General features: G+C 33.7%; 1 protein-coding gene across 2 annotated transcripts; it reads right to left on the bottom strand.

Moving 5' to 3' along the window:
* Positions 1–5,246: 5,246 nt before the first annotated feature.
* Cnx99A (Calnexin 99A) lies at positions 5,247–14,589 on the bottom strand. 2 transcript variants are annotated; one of them, XM_085958545.1, is made up of 13 exons: positions 14,554–14,589; positions 13,380–13,502; positions 11,385–11,564; positions 11,040–11,189; positions 10,255–10,460; positions 9,939–10,146; positions 9,541–9,661; positions 9,227–9,369; positions 8,927–9,043; positions 8,696–8,836; positions 7,886–8,008; positions 7,296–7,499; positions 5,247–7,150 (listed from the first exon to the last, which is right to left on the bottom strand). In XM_085958545.1, exons 2-13 carry the CDS (start codon positions 13,500–13,502, stop codon positions 7,073–7,075), a joined length of 1,794 nt encoding a protein of 597 aa, XP_085814671.1. In that variant the 5' UTR covers positions 14,554–14,589; the 3' UTR covers positions 5,247–7,072. The 2 variants fall into 2 exon arrangements, with proteins under 2 accessions (XP_085814671.1, XP_085814672.1); XM_085958546.1 differs by having other exon boundaries at positions 5,247–7,147.
* Positions 14,590–15,163: the final 574 nt, after the last annotated feature.

Here is a 15,163-nt window from a genome sequence, read left to right as displayed (position 1 = left end):
AATCGCATAACGCACGTGTTATCTAATTTTTCCCCCTATTATAATATGTTATCCGTTATACATAAATGGCTCTGAAAGTTTAGTGATTTTTGTATTTCATTATCAAATTCCTGATTAGATAGACTGCATAATATGTTTTCGGTAGATAGTATTCCTCTGGGATGATTTATAATTCAATGGTAAAATTTATTGATATGTATCTCATTGAAATGGTATGGATTTTTTTGTCGTTTATCATTAAAATATTTTTAATGCATTGTCAGGTTTTCATTATGATTGTGACTTGTGTAGGTACCTTCTGCTTTACTATGAAGATTGTTTTGACATTCACCATCAAAAAGTGGTAAAGATGCCAACAAGATACAATGAATAAGCAATATTAGTTATAAAATAATGTAACCTGATTTATACCATATTTAAAAATACCCTTCCGATCATTTATCATGAGATACATAATAATTAATAACATGTTGAAATCTTAGTTTTTTAAACCTGACAATTATTTTTTTATCACATTCTTTTATCTCACAATATTGAGTTTTATGAGCTTCTTAAGTATGGACTATCATTAAGTTACTATATTAAATAATCTTTTGTATTTCTTTTTGTTTCATTCAATTTTCACATGTCACGGTCCTTTAATATAGGTTGGATTTATACCCGCTTGAAAATATATATTCTCCATGTAAAGTAATTACACATTACACAGTAGGTTGATACATCGACATTTTATTGACTAGTTGACAAAACTGCAGTGTAATGTTTGTCAATCTTTCAAAAGAATACAAACAATCTAATACTATTACATATTATCCTAAGACATTTTGGAAAACACCAATTTCTTTTTTAAGGGACACTTTGTTAATATTTTCACTTCGATTTGCTCATCCCCAAATTGTCTACAGATCGAATTGGACACATTTGAAAAATATCCGATGATTTTACAGAAACGTGATGTTTAAAACCTACATTTTCTTACATACCGTATTCGATTCGCCATATTACTATTCACATCCAACAGAATGACGTTTTCGTCGCTTAAGACCTTCTAATCCTTTATTGACAAATGGAATCGATTATTTTAATTCAAATATCGTATGTACGCATTGGCGCAGTTAATTTTTTTCCGGTGAGAAAACCATAATCTTGGTACAGTTCACTACATACATATCGTCTGACACAGCGCCTTCACAGGTTTAATTCCATAGATAAAATAATTGATATTCCAGATTTGATTTTTTTTAATACTTCACAGCTATTCACACACTATTTTCTATTGAATAATTACCTATAGAGATTTGAAGCTACCAATAGTTTCCATAGATTATAATAGCCATAATTTATGTCAAATTTGAATCTACTGTAGACAAAGTTGCCATTGCAAAGAATGAAACAAATGTGGAAGACATAATAATATTATAACAACGGATGATATTATAATCCACTACCACTACGGGATGAAGGGTTCTGCAACCTGATATGAATTTGTGATATCTCTATATATATAAAAATCTCGTGTCACGATGTTTGTGGTCGCACTCCTCCGAAATGGCTCGACCGATTTTTATGAATTTTTTTATGTATATTTGTTAGGTATGAGAATAGATCAACAAGTATATTTCATACCGCTAGGTGATTAGGGTATCTCTATCCAGAAAAAAATTTCTTTTATTTTTTTGACATTTTTTTTTTTGTATTTTTTTTATTATTTGGCATCAAAAAATACTTATAACCCCAAATTTTCACCCTCCTACCCCCACCCTCCCATTTTTTAATCGCGATTATATTATTTTTGTATGAACAAATTTAACCGTCGTTCGTATTTCAAACAGAACGAAATTATTTATGTTGTTGAATGACAGATGGCGCTATGTCCGAAAAGAATTTAAGAGAAGCGTCGCATCATTTTGACATTTCATTTGGCATATCACAACGCAGTGCGTGCAAAATTTTGTACGATTTATTTTAATTTATCTATTTTTGTGTGTGTGTATTACAGTGCACAATGCTAGCAAGACGCAAGGGGGGCCATTTGGGCCATCGAACGAATAAAGCAACAAACATGCAAAATAGTAGAGCAGAAAGAACAGATGAACAGATCCAACAAGATAACAAAAACGTGCGTGTGAGCATGTCGCAATTGCGTGCATCTCAATCACAAGAGGCACGAGCTGAACGAAATCAACGACAATTGGAACGGAGCCAAGCGCGCCGGTTTGTAGTTAACACACGCAGAGCAAATGACTGACAACGCCAACAAGTACATCGAGCATTTACATCCGCTTCGTTCCTTCGTCTCGCATTCGAGTAAGAGCCAGATATTGAATATTCCGCTCATCCGAAAGTGCTGATTGGTGCTATAGACAAAGAATGTCCACATTGTCATGCGCTCAAATTCAAACATAGTCAGCCGGGATGTGTTGCGCATCAGGAAAAGTGCAACTACCAGAAATTGAGATACCACCAGAACCATTGAACGGCTTGCTTATCGGCACGGTTCCAGATTCAAACCTGTTCCTGAAGTCCATTCGCACATTCAATTCATGCTCAAATGACTTCGTTCGGAGCAACAGAAATAGTTCACAATACTGCGGCAAATGGTCAACAATTCCATTCTACGTTCAAAATCAAAGGCCAAGTATACCACAAAGTAGGCTCATTGCTGCCAATGCCAAACGAACCACATAATTTTTTACAAATCTACTTCATGGGCGGTGAGGACATCAATCATGTGGATGCACGTTGCGGCTACAATAACCTCAATTCGCCTAATGCCAGGCGCATCGTCGGCGAACTGGGCGCCCTATTAAATGAGCACAATGAATTATTGAAATTCTTCAAAGCACACATGCACGAATTGCAAAGTGACAATCACGCTATTGTCATCAATCCTGATAAAATACCAGCTGGAGAGCACGTGCGTTGATTCAATGCACCTGTTGTTGACAACATTGCTGGAATCATGGTTGGCGACCGCACATCGACGCGAGAAATCGTGATTCGAAGAAGAAACAATAATCTGGAGTTCATCGCTGACACACACCGTTCATACGACGCTCTCCAATATCCGCTTATTTTTCTGGAAGGGACAAGACGGATATTGCATAAACATTAAACGAGATCCTGTCACAGGTAATTCATTCATTATGAACATCATTACTCATTTTGAATTGAGAAAATGAATGGTTAGTGTTTTTTTGTTTTTATCGGCGGTCATCGTCTACAGCGCTCCATTCCTCTTTCTGTCATAGATCCCATCTCCACACACGATACATTCGTTATTTTTTATTTAACAACCAAAATATTCACTAGAAATAATTTATATGGCAGAACGTTTGCCGGGTCAGCTAGTTATAATATAATATCTGCCTATTTTTATTGTCCTTATCATCGACCTGGACCAATCCACCGCTTGATTAAATCCTCCCCTACCTGATTCTACTCTTTTCTGTCATATATTTATCAAAATCGGTGATTTTATATACCTATTTATAATGCCATTATCATCATGAGCTTGAATCAATCCACTGCTGGATGAAGGCCACTCTAAGTTACTTGTATTCCTGTCTGTTGCTATATTTATCAAAATTGGTGATATTATATTACCTATTCATAGAGTCATTATCGTCAACCAGGATCAATCCACTTCTGGATGAAGGTTATCCCAACCTAATTCTACTCCACTTGGTCATATGAATTGTTATAATTGTGAAAATCAGTGTTATTATGTACCCTGTCTTTTTATAACGCCATTATCATCAACCTGGATCAATAGACTGCTAGATGAAGGCCTCTCTAAGTTGATTGTATTCATGTCGGTCATATTAATTGCTTTATTGCGACATTGAAGACGGTATTCATCTGTAAACCAATCAAATTGTATACACAAGTGCACAAACACCCTCTCAAATTACCCCTCAACATTCACAAGTATTACTATCACACATTTTTCAGTACGATGTCGCTTGTCAGGCATTAGAGTGAAGAGGTGAGGTGTAATTAGATGTCTATGACTTGAAATAGTTTTATTTAAAAAATATTGTTCCATTATCTCACTGGGGTTATCCCAGGTTATTGCCCATGCCCGGTCTCACTATAATAATAATTGTTTCTTCACAGCATTAGACTAGTTAAGATGTTTATTTATGAAGACATTACAGACCAGTTTGACGAGCAATTTTTCATACTGGTTTTCATTTTAATATGAAATAACTATTGCGTAAGGATGCAGCTCTTTGAGTCGGTACAGTTAGATGGTTCCTTAACTTCTTCATGTCCCGCGGGGCAGGGGCTGCAGTTGTAAGTTTAATTTCCGCATTTGGCAAAAATCACATTTTTTTATAGCATATTTAATCCATAAAAAAAAAACCCAATATGTCATCACTTCATATAGGTAAATCATTCTACAGTGGCACCATAGGCGATTCGCGCGTGTATTGAATTACTTGCGACAATGCCTGTTTCAATGCTAGCAAACAATATAACTGCAAGCCGCATATGTCGTACCCATGGTGCCACTGTAAAACGATTTACCTATACCTGCTTAGGAATGAAAGTGGTAGTTTTTTTTTTATTCATAACTATTACCTTTTCATGAATGATGTTGCTATTCATGTCATATTTCCAGATCAAATACTAATTTGTCGAGATTGATAAATCTGATTCACATAATAAAATATTTTGTTGGAAATTCAATATTATTACTATAACAGATGTATTTTCAATTAAAACCCTTATTCTTACGCATCAACAAGGTTTGAGACCATTAATAATTTGCGATTGTAATTTGATAGTCAAGTGGTTCAAAGTTTAATGAATCTTAATATTATGCTAATAGTACACGTGCACGTATTTATTGGCGCCAATAGTGTGTATTTTAAACTATCGCAATAATAATCGTTTACACGTGAAAGTACTGATTGTCTCGCCAACCTCATTCTTCAAGCGAGACGGGATGTTGTCATTGTATAGTGCTATTTGACAGGTTGTAAAGTTAGTTCGCCACCATCGTTCTACTGCACAGGCGCAGATATCTCACAAGTTCTTATTGTCACGTGAAAATTCAGAAGCTTCTGAACTTTTTTGAGCATCTTGCAACTTACACAATAATACATTTTTTTGTTATGGCCGCGACAATACGTACTGTCAGCAGTAAATCGTGCATGTGTAAATGGGGTATTATGTTATAAGTGTGCAGAATTACCCAATTGAATAGAGATTGAAATCGGACAAATAATACACAAAAGAACATTAAAAATGTTTATTTAATTCACACATTCAAAAAATTTGTACACTGTAACCAAATATCTGTTCATATTAATTTTATTTCAACAACATCAATGCTCTATATAATGTTGTTCAGGTTCCATGTTAATATTTATATACAATTTTATCTGAATTTATTATTCTGATGCAAATGTCTATAATGCGGAACACTTAATTTTATCACCTGGAGTAGGTACATGTAATAATATGTATTTTGTTATCAGTCAACAATAATTTAATACAATTTAAGCAACTAACTATATCATATCATATATTAAATTTGTTTTTGTATTTATACAAATTATATGCTACAGTCGAAAGAAAACCTAATTCTTTTAAAATCTGGGCTAACTTAACTACGTAGTTAGAAAAAGTACTGAAATATTACATTATCATGAAATGTTAACTCTTCTCATGATCTTAAAAATATATTCTTTAACGTTGTTTTCGACACACAAAAAGTATAATCAAAGAATATTACAAGCCGTGCTGCGTACAAATAAAATAATACATTGAATGCGGTCACGAGACTTTTTCTTCTTAATAGAAAAGTACAAAATAACAAGCTAATGTTCAATATTGCCTACTACTTGCTTAAAGTTATTATTAATACTACATTTTTAACTGAAGTTAATGAAGTTTCAAAAAAATAAAACCGTGTAAAACAAAAAATACCACAGCTTTTCAGTTCTGTTCAATTTGAATGGTGAATAAAACCATAAGGAAGGTTGTTCAGGCGAATAAGTAAAAACTAATGAAACTAGAAACCGTGCCAAGGTAAAGTTTCACAAGTTGACAGCGACAGCACATTAATAAATTTATTTATTTGGTAACTGTGATAAAATGTGCTCGGTGAAATACATAGCGCAAGCAGCAAACACAAATAACTTATCGAGGATAACTGACGGTGCTTAAAGTTTACAAACCAATCAAAGGCAAACAATGTAGAACACAATACATTTTAGTGGAATCTCAGCCGATTACTTTACAATATTGTTACATCTTCCTTGCTTAAATTGGTCATTTTTTAGAATCATTTTTTTATCCATCAATTGCTTTTTCACTATGGATAACCATAGATTGATGAAATTTGATGAAGAAAGAACTTAATTTTCGTAAATATTGCTTTAGTTCAATTTAAAGCAGGGTATTAACTGTTTTTGATATTGAAATTATATTTAGCACAAGCAGAAAATAACTAACAAAACTACCATGTATGTTCTATAATAATCTTGAGTAGAAGCTGCTCTCGTTAATCTTAACACCTCAATGACAGTATTATTATAATACAGCATTACGTATTTTTCCATTATGCACTGTTTGCTGCTGCATTTGAAGAGATTCTCAAAAATCTCTTGATCGGAAGCATACTCGCGTATTGTTTTCCTTCTGCAATGTGCTACATTTTACATCTTACTCACTGTTGAACACACACACCACGTCAAAGAAAACAATTATACTTGAATATTGAATAGTAACGCACACTTGCAGAAAGAAAACATCACCGTGGATGGGGATCGGTATGCATGTTTGGAAAGAAGAACAAGATTATACTACAGCCATACTTAAACAGAAGACAATAAATCTTACTCGAGTTTACCGGTTATAAATTCTGTCGATGCATTGAAAACATGTCACAAGCAAAGTACAAAAAATATAGTCAATAAAAGAGATGGCTATTCAAAGTCTCATTGTGGAAATAAGAAGAATAAATAATAAATATTTCGCATCATTCTTCCTTGGAAAGGTTTCAGACGGTCCATTGCGAAACGACTAGGGCGGGACAGTAACCTCGTCTGTGATAAACTTACTCTTTACGAATTTTTCTTTTACGGGGCATATCGCCGGCCCCTTCATTTTCATTTTCAACTGAAGGCTCACCCTGCTAAAAAAAATATCTACTTTACCGACAATGTTATATAAATAGTTCTGAATAATTTTGATGGCATGTTTGAATTTCAAATTAATTCAAAAGATTGACATTTGGGATACAGATATTATATTTAAACCTAAAATATTATAGACATTACCTGCAACAAAGGTTCTTGATCGTCCGGTTCAAGTCCTTGCTTCGTGTTGGCCGATTGAGAATTATCTTCCTCATCCTGTGACCCTTCTTCGTTATCATCATTTTCAGCATTCGATTCTTCTTCATCCAACTGATTGTGCGGCTGATCTTCCGTTACGGAATCATTTTTCTTAGCTTCAGCGTCTTTCGCTAGTTCCTCCGTTTCCTGGACACCAAATAATACATCAAACGTCAGTGTATAATATAAATATAAAATAATAAATTGAAACCTTAGATTGAAAAAATACCACTCGAAATACATTACTTTTGTGTTCATATAACTTAAAATCTAGCAAACAAACTACTAAAAAGTTGATACTACTAGATAATTATTGCATACTATACAATATACTGTGACTTTTGATAAATTGTTTCAAATTGTCATGTTATTTATTATATGGGATTCAATTTAGGAAAAATCAATTAATACAGTTTAGCAAATAAAAACCTCCAATAAATAATGGATATAATATTATATGTGTATGATTTACAAGTTAACAGAATGTTGTAATATAATATGTACAAGTAAGAAACTAATCGTTTAAAGATTACCGTTGAGGGTACGCAGCACATGAAGATTGTAAGTCCAGTAAGCAGAGCAATGACCAAAACGTATACAGCCCAAAGCCAAGGGTTTTGATCGGTCGTTTTGACTATCCAACCCCAAACGCTATCCTATTAAATCAAATATAATACAAAATTGTACTAGCGATACTCACACAATACAAAACACAGGATGGGATTATTTATCAGTAGATATGCGGGTACGGATATAATAGCAAAAAAGAAATTACATAAAGACGAACGCTATGTGTGCAGATCGGTTTGAACTAAGTGGCCAACAAAATGATTTGGATGATTTTATTGGTTGTTTTAACCTCTTTCACTCTTTTATGGAGATACCAGATGTAAATTGAAACCGGAATGGAGCAATATACAAAATATAAAGCCCACCAGCCCGGCTTGTAGTTGAGTGATTTCATGATTCGACCCCACAGAGACACCTATTAAAAATATGTATACAATTTAGCTTCATCCGCAAAGAAAATATAATTGGTACTACATCATAAATTATCTATGAATAAACTTATTTTATTCTATGCATGATTATAATTAAGTCAAATTGAACACTGTTACAAAGGAGTATTATGATATATTGTAGTGTTTTGTTAGGTATTAAAGATTGTGTGCAGCGTTAGAGATGCAGAGTCGTGATTTATCGTGAAACCACTCTTGACAGAGTCAGTGCCGTCACAAATCCAGAGGTTCCGTTTTAAAAGACATTTTTAGGGAACGACAGCCTAATCTTTATCAATTTAAATGACTCCTCAGCCCTGAATATAAGAAAGATATAACACATACGGAATCTTGGTCCAACTTGTTGACTTTGAGATGGAAGGTCTGCTGGGCCCACGAGAGGGCGGCGTCTTCATCATCGGTGATGACAATATTGTCGAATAGGAGGCCCTGCGACATCGACCAGAGCTCGATTCCCACGGCAGCCTAATAATCATAAAACAGATGATGGGTGTAATTGCATTTAATCATTTTTTATTCTCCGTTATTAGTTCAATTATCATATGAAAAGCTCACAATAGTTGTCATCTTGAATGGTTTCTCGTCCTTGAAGAAATAAGGATTGGGAATTTTCTTGGGTAACCATTTCCCTTGATATTGGGGATTGCTCACAAGAGATGCTCTCCATACTCCCTGGAAAATAAAACAAAAAAAAATGCTTCAAAAATTGAGACTAAACATCTCAGCCCAATAGTGCCAACACTACAAGTTGGGAAGAAATCGTTGACATTCTGTTTTTGAATGAAATATTTAATATCAATCATTATGAAACAATAATTACTAGAGTACAGGACGGTTGTAAGATAAAATCCGAACCTTATAATTGGGATTCGTTATCAACGGAGCACTCCATCTTCCGCATCCTGGAGCGTTTGCACAGTTTGGATTTTCAACTAAAGGCGCTTCCCACTCTCCGTCCATATCCACATCCCAGTCGGAAGGTTTCTCTCCAGTCGGATCTATTAAAAATAACCACAAGTCATGAAATCTGACTAACAGTTGATAAAAAAAATTGTTTTCATTTGTTTCACGTACCATGACCATAAAATATGCCACTGTATCAATGATGACAAATAATATGTGCTGTTAGGTCCAAGGAAGTAAGTGTGCATGAATATTGCTAAAGTTACCTGGAATCATTTCTAATTCATCATCTAACCAACCGTCCGGTTTGACAGCTTGAGGGTCAGGCAACTGAGGAGGCGCAGTCTCGTCCCAGTCCAAAGGCTTGACTGCAGTCGGATCGGCAATCTAAACAATATCAAGATAACTTTGAAAATATTTTTGAAACAAAAATATTGACAATTCGTTATTCCAACTTAGAGGAGAATGTCGCACATTCAATATTTATACCCCAGAACTGATGATTCATAACTCTAATAATATTTTATGCAAAAACCTTACAAATGCTTGCCACAATTACATACATGAATTAGAGAAAAATGTGCTCAATCTTCAAATATTATAATGTAATCGTGAACATAGATATAAATAAATTGAGGTATTGAATTTGAAATATATATTATACCCTTTCTCTGTCGTCCCAATTGGAAGGTTTGAAATCATTAGGATCATCGATTTCTTCCGGCGGATTGACTGATGGAGTGAAATCTTCCAGAAGAGATCCGGAGTTGACTTCCTTATTATCCAACAAGACGGAGAAGCTGTTGTCCGGCTTGATGATAAGAGTGTAAAGATGTGGCCTTTTATCTTTGAACGGCTCCTCTAAACGATCACTGCAATAAAAGACCAATTAATCACTACTATGGAGAAATACATTTGATAATATTTACAGCAACTTTAATGAATACAGCTCGTATAATGGTTTGAATAGTTTTACATACTTAGGCTTTTTACAATGCTTTTCTTCAAGTGTTCCATTTTTGGGATTTCTATGTCTAAATATGAAATGTAATTTATGATCGTTGCCGCATTTGTCCGGCCCGAACATAATCGTATATGGAGTCTTATCGTTGAACTGTTTAAGATCTGTGGATTCCTTTCCCGAAGACAAAAGCTTAATGTATGATCCTCCACACTCTTGCCCCTCCTGTAAGTCATAAAACAGAGTTATTACATTATGCTTGCAAATATAAATAGAAATATAAAAAAATAGAAAAATACTTGCAAAATGAAATAAAAAAAATTGGGATAAATTTAACGGAGACGTGGAAATACGAGTGTAGTTAAATACTAGGCAGTTTAATTATTGATAATACATAATATATTCTATAAATCGTTGCTTATTAAATTTGTCTTCCTATTTTACAAGTTATCCTGTGAATTAATCAACTCTCCTTTCCCCTGACTAAACTCGACAAACTAATAAATAACAGTTCTGAACCTTTTGAACACTATAAGCTGTATACACGTATGGTCGTTGCCTAATTCACCAGCCTGACCAACTATCGTCATTACCCTATTGTCTGGTATAGCAGTCTGTGACTTAAGAGGAATGGAATACTCGTATCATGCTCTCACATAACATGTGTTTGCAGCGGTGTGACACCATAATATAAAAACAAAATATCTAGTTACAGATTGATTGAAAATTAATTCAGGACCAGGATTCAAAGTAGCTGTGCTCATTAGATGAGGAGCTTAGAGTTCAACGGGTTAAAATACATACCTGCATTGTAACTTCATATTGTACAATAAATGGTTTATCCGTGAAAACAAACGGTCTATTGAGACGAGCCGCAATGGCGGCATGTTTAACCTTTGATTTCAAAACCAGTCCCATGTCACCTTTCAATATCGGTCTTTGAGGCTGTTCCACCTGCACAAATAAACGTTTATTATTTATTTATGATAAATGTGACATAAGTTTCAATAAAGAAATAAAACACTCCAAATGAGATTCAGGTGTCTACATCAAGATCAAGTTTAAATGAAAATATTTGTCAAAACGAACAAACAAATAAGTAATGATTTTATTTACACGAGGGAAAATTAAGTTAGAAGAATGGGGTACCTGCCACTCGCCATCATATTTGGCGATCTGTTCATCGGCGCCATCTTTCTTGGCTTGTGACAAAATCCACTTCAGCTTAAACTTGTCGGGGTCATCGAAATGTTCAGCAAAGTAGTATTTAGAAGGAGTTGCTACTGGACTTGTGTAATCTATGGCTTCAGTCTCTGCCCCTCCTAATTCCTAAATTTGATTATTAAAGTTACAATAAGTATCAATCTGGGTCACAAAGAAATAAAGCATCACTTCTGTAATAATCCATTATTCTTCATCATACTTAGGTATATACCTTTCAGCAAATACAAAATATATATAATAAATATTTTGTAAAAAAAAGCACATTTAGTATTACATGCCTGCTCTAACCTTACATAGGAAAGTCAAAATGTACAAATACATAATATATCTATTTGTTAAAGACAATGAGATTCAAAAATGTATTTGTATACTGATGTGATAAAAGATATCTAGTCACAAAATTACTACCAACACTCATAGAGCTTCACCCATGATGACTCATTTTTATCTCAGCATGATATACAAAACAGACACTGAAATGTACCACATGCTATGTATACAACATATTTCACTAAAAATAACATAATAGCAAAAGTCGCAAATTTCTTAAGGGGGCTAAACACAAAACTGCATGCATGATCAATCTTTTTGTATAAGCACACACAGAATCCCTAGTACCTACACACACCACAAGTATGCTTGAACAGCGCCAGGTTGTGCTTGGACTATGTTGAGCTCAGACGACGAAGATGCGCTCGCTTTGGCTGCTTTAGTCCAGGTTTTCAAAAGAAACGTGGAATGTGGTGTAAAAAATGATCAATGAATTAATTTATATGCCACATCCTTCTTCGTCTTAATACGATACTCTTTGGATTGAATATGCCAGACACATGGTTCACGTTGGTACATTTGAATAAACTTGTCAATGATTCTCGCTTCCCTTTTCGCTGTCATGACGCATTCTTCACTACTGAACACTCGCTCGCGAATGATGTTCGCTTAAACTTTTATACACACGTAGTTATGCTTGCAAACATAGCTTGCAGGTGAAAATAATTGGATCAATCTTCAAGCAACTTGTACAATCAAAATGCATGCGCAAAATATAGTACAGACACTCAAACATGCTTGTACAAAAAGATTGATCACGCATGTAGTTATGTGTGTAGCCATCTTTACTGAGACGCCCTTACAAATGAAGATTGAACAGTCGACTTTCAATTTGGACTCACCTTATGCACCTTAGCAAAATAAAACCTCATTGGCTGCAAACTGTCTAATACCAATAAACCAATCAATGAACTGCCCCGATTTCCTTACGAAATGTCAGAATTTATGTACACATCAAACCTATGCGAATTTACCTAAAAGCGTATCCAATGTGGTAAATCAACGAGTTCTGATAAAAAATGATTTTAGGATATTCTAGGATTGATTTACTAGTATATTTTATTTGGTTTTATCAATCTTCTGAACATTTACAACATTTATTTTATTACATCACGGTAAACTGATTTACAATAATCGAGTAATCTACATAGACGATTTTTTCGTATTTTAATCATTCATTTCCACTATCTGTAAAGATTATAGCAGTGAAGAAGGTTGCTTGTTGGACGAAGGTAAATCGATGAGTAAAAAAAGAGGAATAATTATTGGTTAACACCAAACTAAACACAGCGATAGGCAAAAAATTCATTCCAAGTAAACGCTCTATGATCAAGATATATTTATATATAAAAATTACTGAATTTGTCCTATTCCCCCATATTACTAACAATAATAATTGATGTCATTGTTTTGTCACGTTTCAATACATACAAAGGGAAGGATAAATCAATTTGCACTATTTGTGGTAATTATTAAATTACCATCTTCTAACAATTTCTCATAGTTAAATTAATTACTATTAGTCATGACAGGTATTGACTCATACCCAATGACGTACATTTCTAATACATACTTATTTGTTTTACTTACTTCGGAAACAACACCATCATCAAAATCATCATCGTCATCTTGCGCAATGACTACTCTGCTGTCGAAAACGGTCCATAGTAAAATGCCGTAAATTCCCAATAAGAAAAGGTAATTGGACTTCATCTGAAAGAGAATTGTTTTACAATCAAACTAATAATATAAATATAAACAGTTAAGACACCAATCCAGATGAAAAAGATACAGTTTATCCAGAAACGGGCACCACTAAACATTCGAAATGAAGTTGACTCGGCGACTGGGGTTATTGAATTATTCACTTTACAGTTATGCTTCGCACGATTTGACAAATCGGTTTTCATAGGGGTAACCAGTAAAGGGTAAACGATGGTGTCATCAGTAACTTTATGCCACAATTAGCAACTAAATTTCCCTACTCATTGTAAAGGATATGGTTATAGGTGCTTCAATTTTGTCATTCAACAAAGAGATAATCTTGATTGCTTATAGGTACATACATAATTTGAAAAAATACTGTATGTCTGTCGCATATTTTATAAATGTGGTTAGGTACAAATAAAAATTGTTGATTCAAATTTAAAATACAAATTAAATTATTCCTACAACGTGTGAGTATTTCAACTTATAGGTATACCTTCAATGCACTAGTGACTAATTAAAAGCCACCACAGCAAAATTGATAAAATATTTGACACACAAAATTATTAACCACTTCAAACGAGAGCCATCAAAATAATTATATTGGAGAGAAGCTCCATAAACACCACCGCGATTCAAATGACTTTAATTGAAAACAAGTGAAGCGAGATTATTTTGAGTGATGAAACAAATAATTTAAAAATATAATCCACATCCTGCATGTACGTACGTAAGTACATGCTTTAATTCAATTAAGCTTTCGAAAGTAAGTACGATACCGGCGAAAAGTGAACCCCATGAATACAATTAATATCTCTTTGTATACCATTTTAAAAACATTAGGAGAATAGAATAAACCAAATTAAGCCGGAATGGACATAAGAACCAATTTTCGTAGAAAATGAGATTTTTTAGTACTTTAAGAAAATAAATAACAGAGGGCTTTTCTTTACAATTTTCAGAATACTATAAAGTTTCAAAATTCCACCTTTAAATTCAGACACCATATAATAGTTTTAAATAAAAATATATTCGAGAAATACATAAATCGTCATACCTTTGCCCCACACACGGTTCGGCAATTTTTTCAAGTGATCAAAAATTTCATCCAATCATCAACAAACAGTTGTCACGCAGAGTGCTACCAGTTGCGAAATGAATTTAGGAAATATTATAATATTTTTTGAGTACTTATTAAAATTTTAATTATTTTATTTATAATTTTTTTGAATGAAATATTATTTTACCTTGTGATTTCTAAAATATATTTACCCAAACCAAAACCTAGGTACCAAAAAATCCACCTACAAAAAAAACTTAAACATATTTGGAAAGTAGTTTGCACATACCTATTACTTATATTAAATTATTTCACAAATAAATAAATGAAATCACATAAAATCATGGCTTGAAATAGACCGGAACGCACCGGAGCGCCGTTCCTGTTCGTGAAATTCTAAAAGATACCGTTCCGGCTCGTGGCTTCTTTGAAAATTGCGTTCCGTTTCATGTTATTGAGATAATATTGCTTGTAGGTATGTAGTTTTTAAAGTTGTAAGATCTGATTCATTGGGAAAAATTTGCCTGCGGCGCTGACAAATTATATATATTATTTATTAATGATTAGTCCTACTATAATATAATATAGGCAGTTCGGACTTCAGATG

This window comes from Rhyacophila brunnea, unplaced genomic scaffold (assembly GCF_057557595.1).
Source record: "Rhyacophila brunnea isolate RB1 unplaced genomic scaffold, BYU_Rbru_1.0 scaffold_8, whole genome shotgun sequence".
Lineage (NCBI taxonomy): Eukaryota > Metazoa > Arthropoda > Insecta > Trichoptera > Rhyacophilidae > Rhyacophila > Rhyacophila brunnea.
Note: the sequence above shows the minus strand (reverse complement) of the source record. Positions and strands in the feature narration are given on the sequence as shown.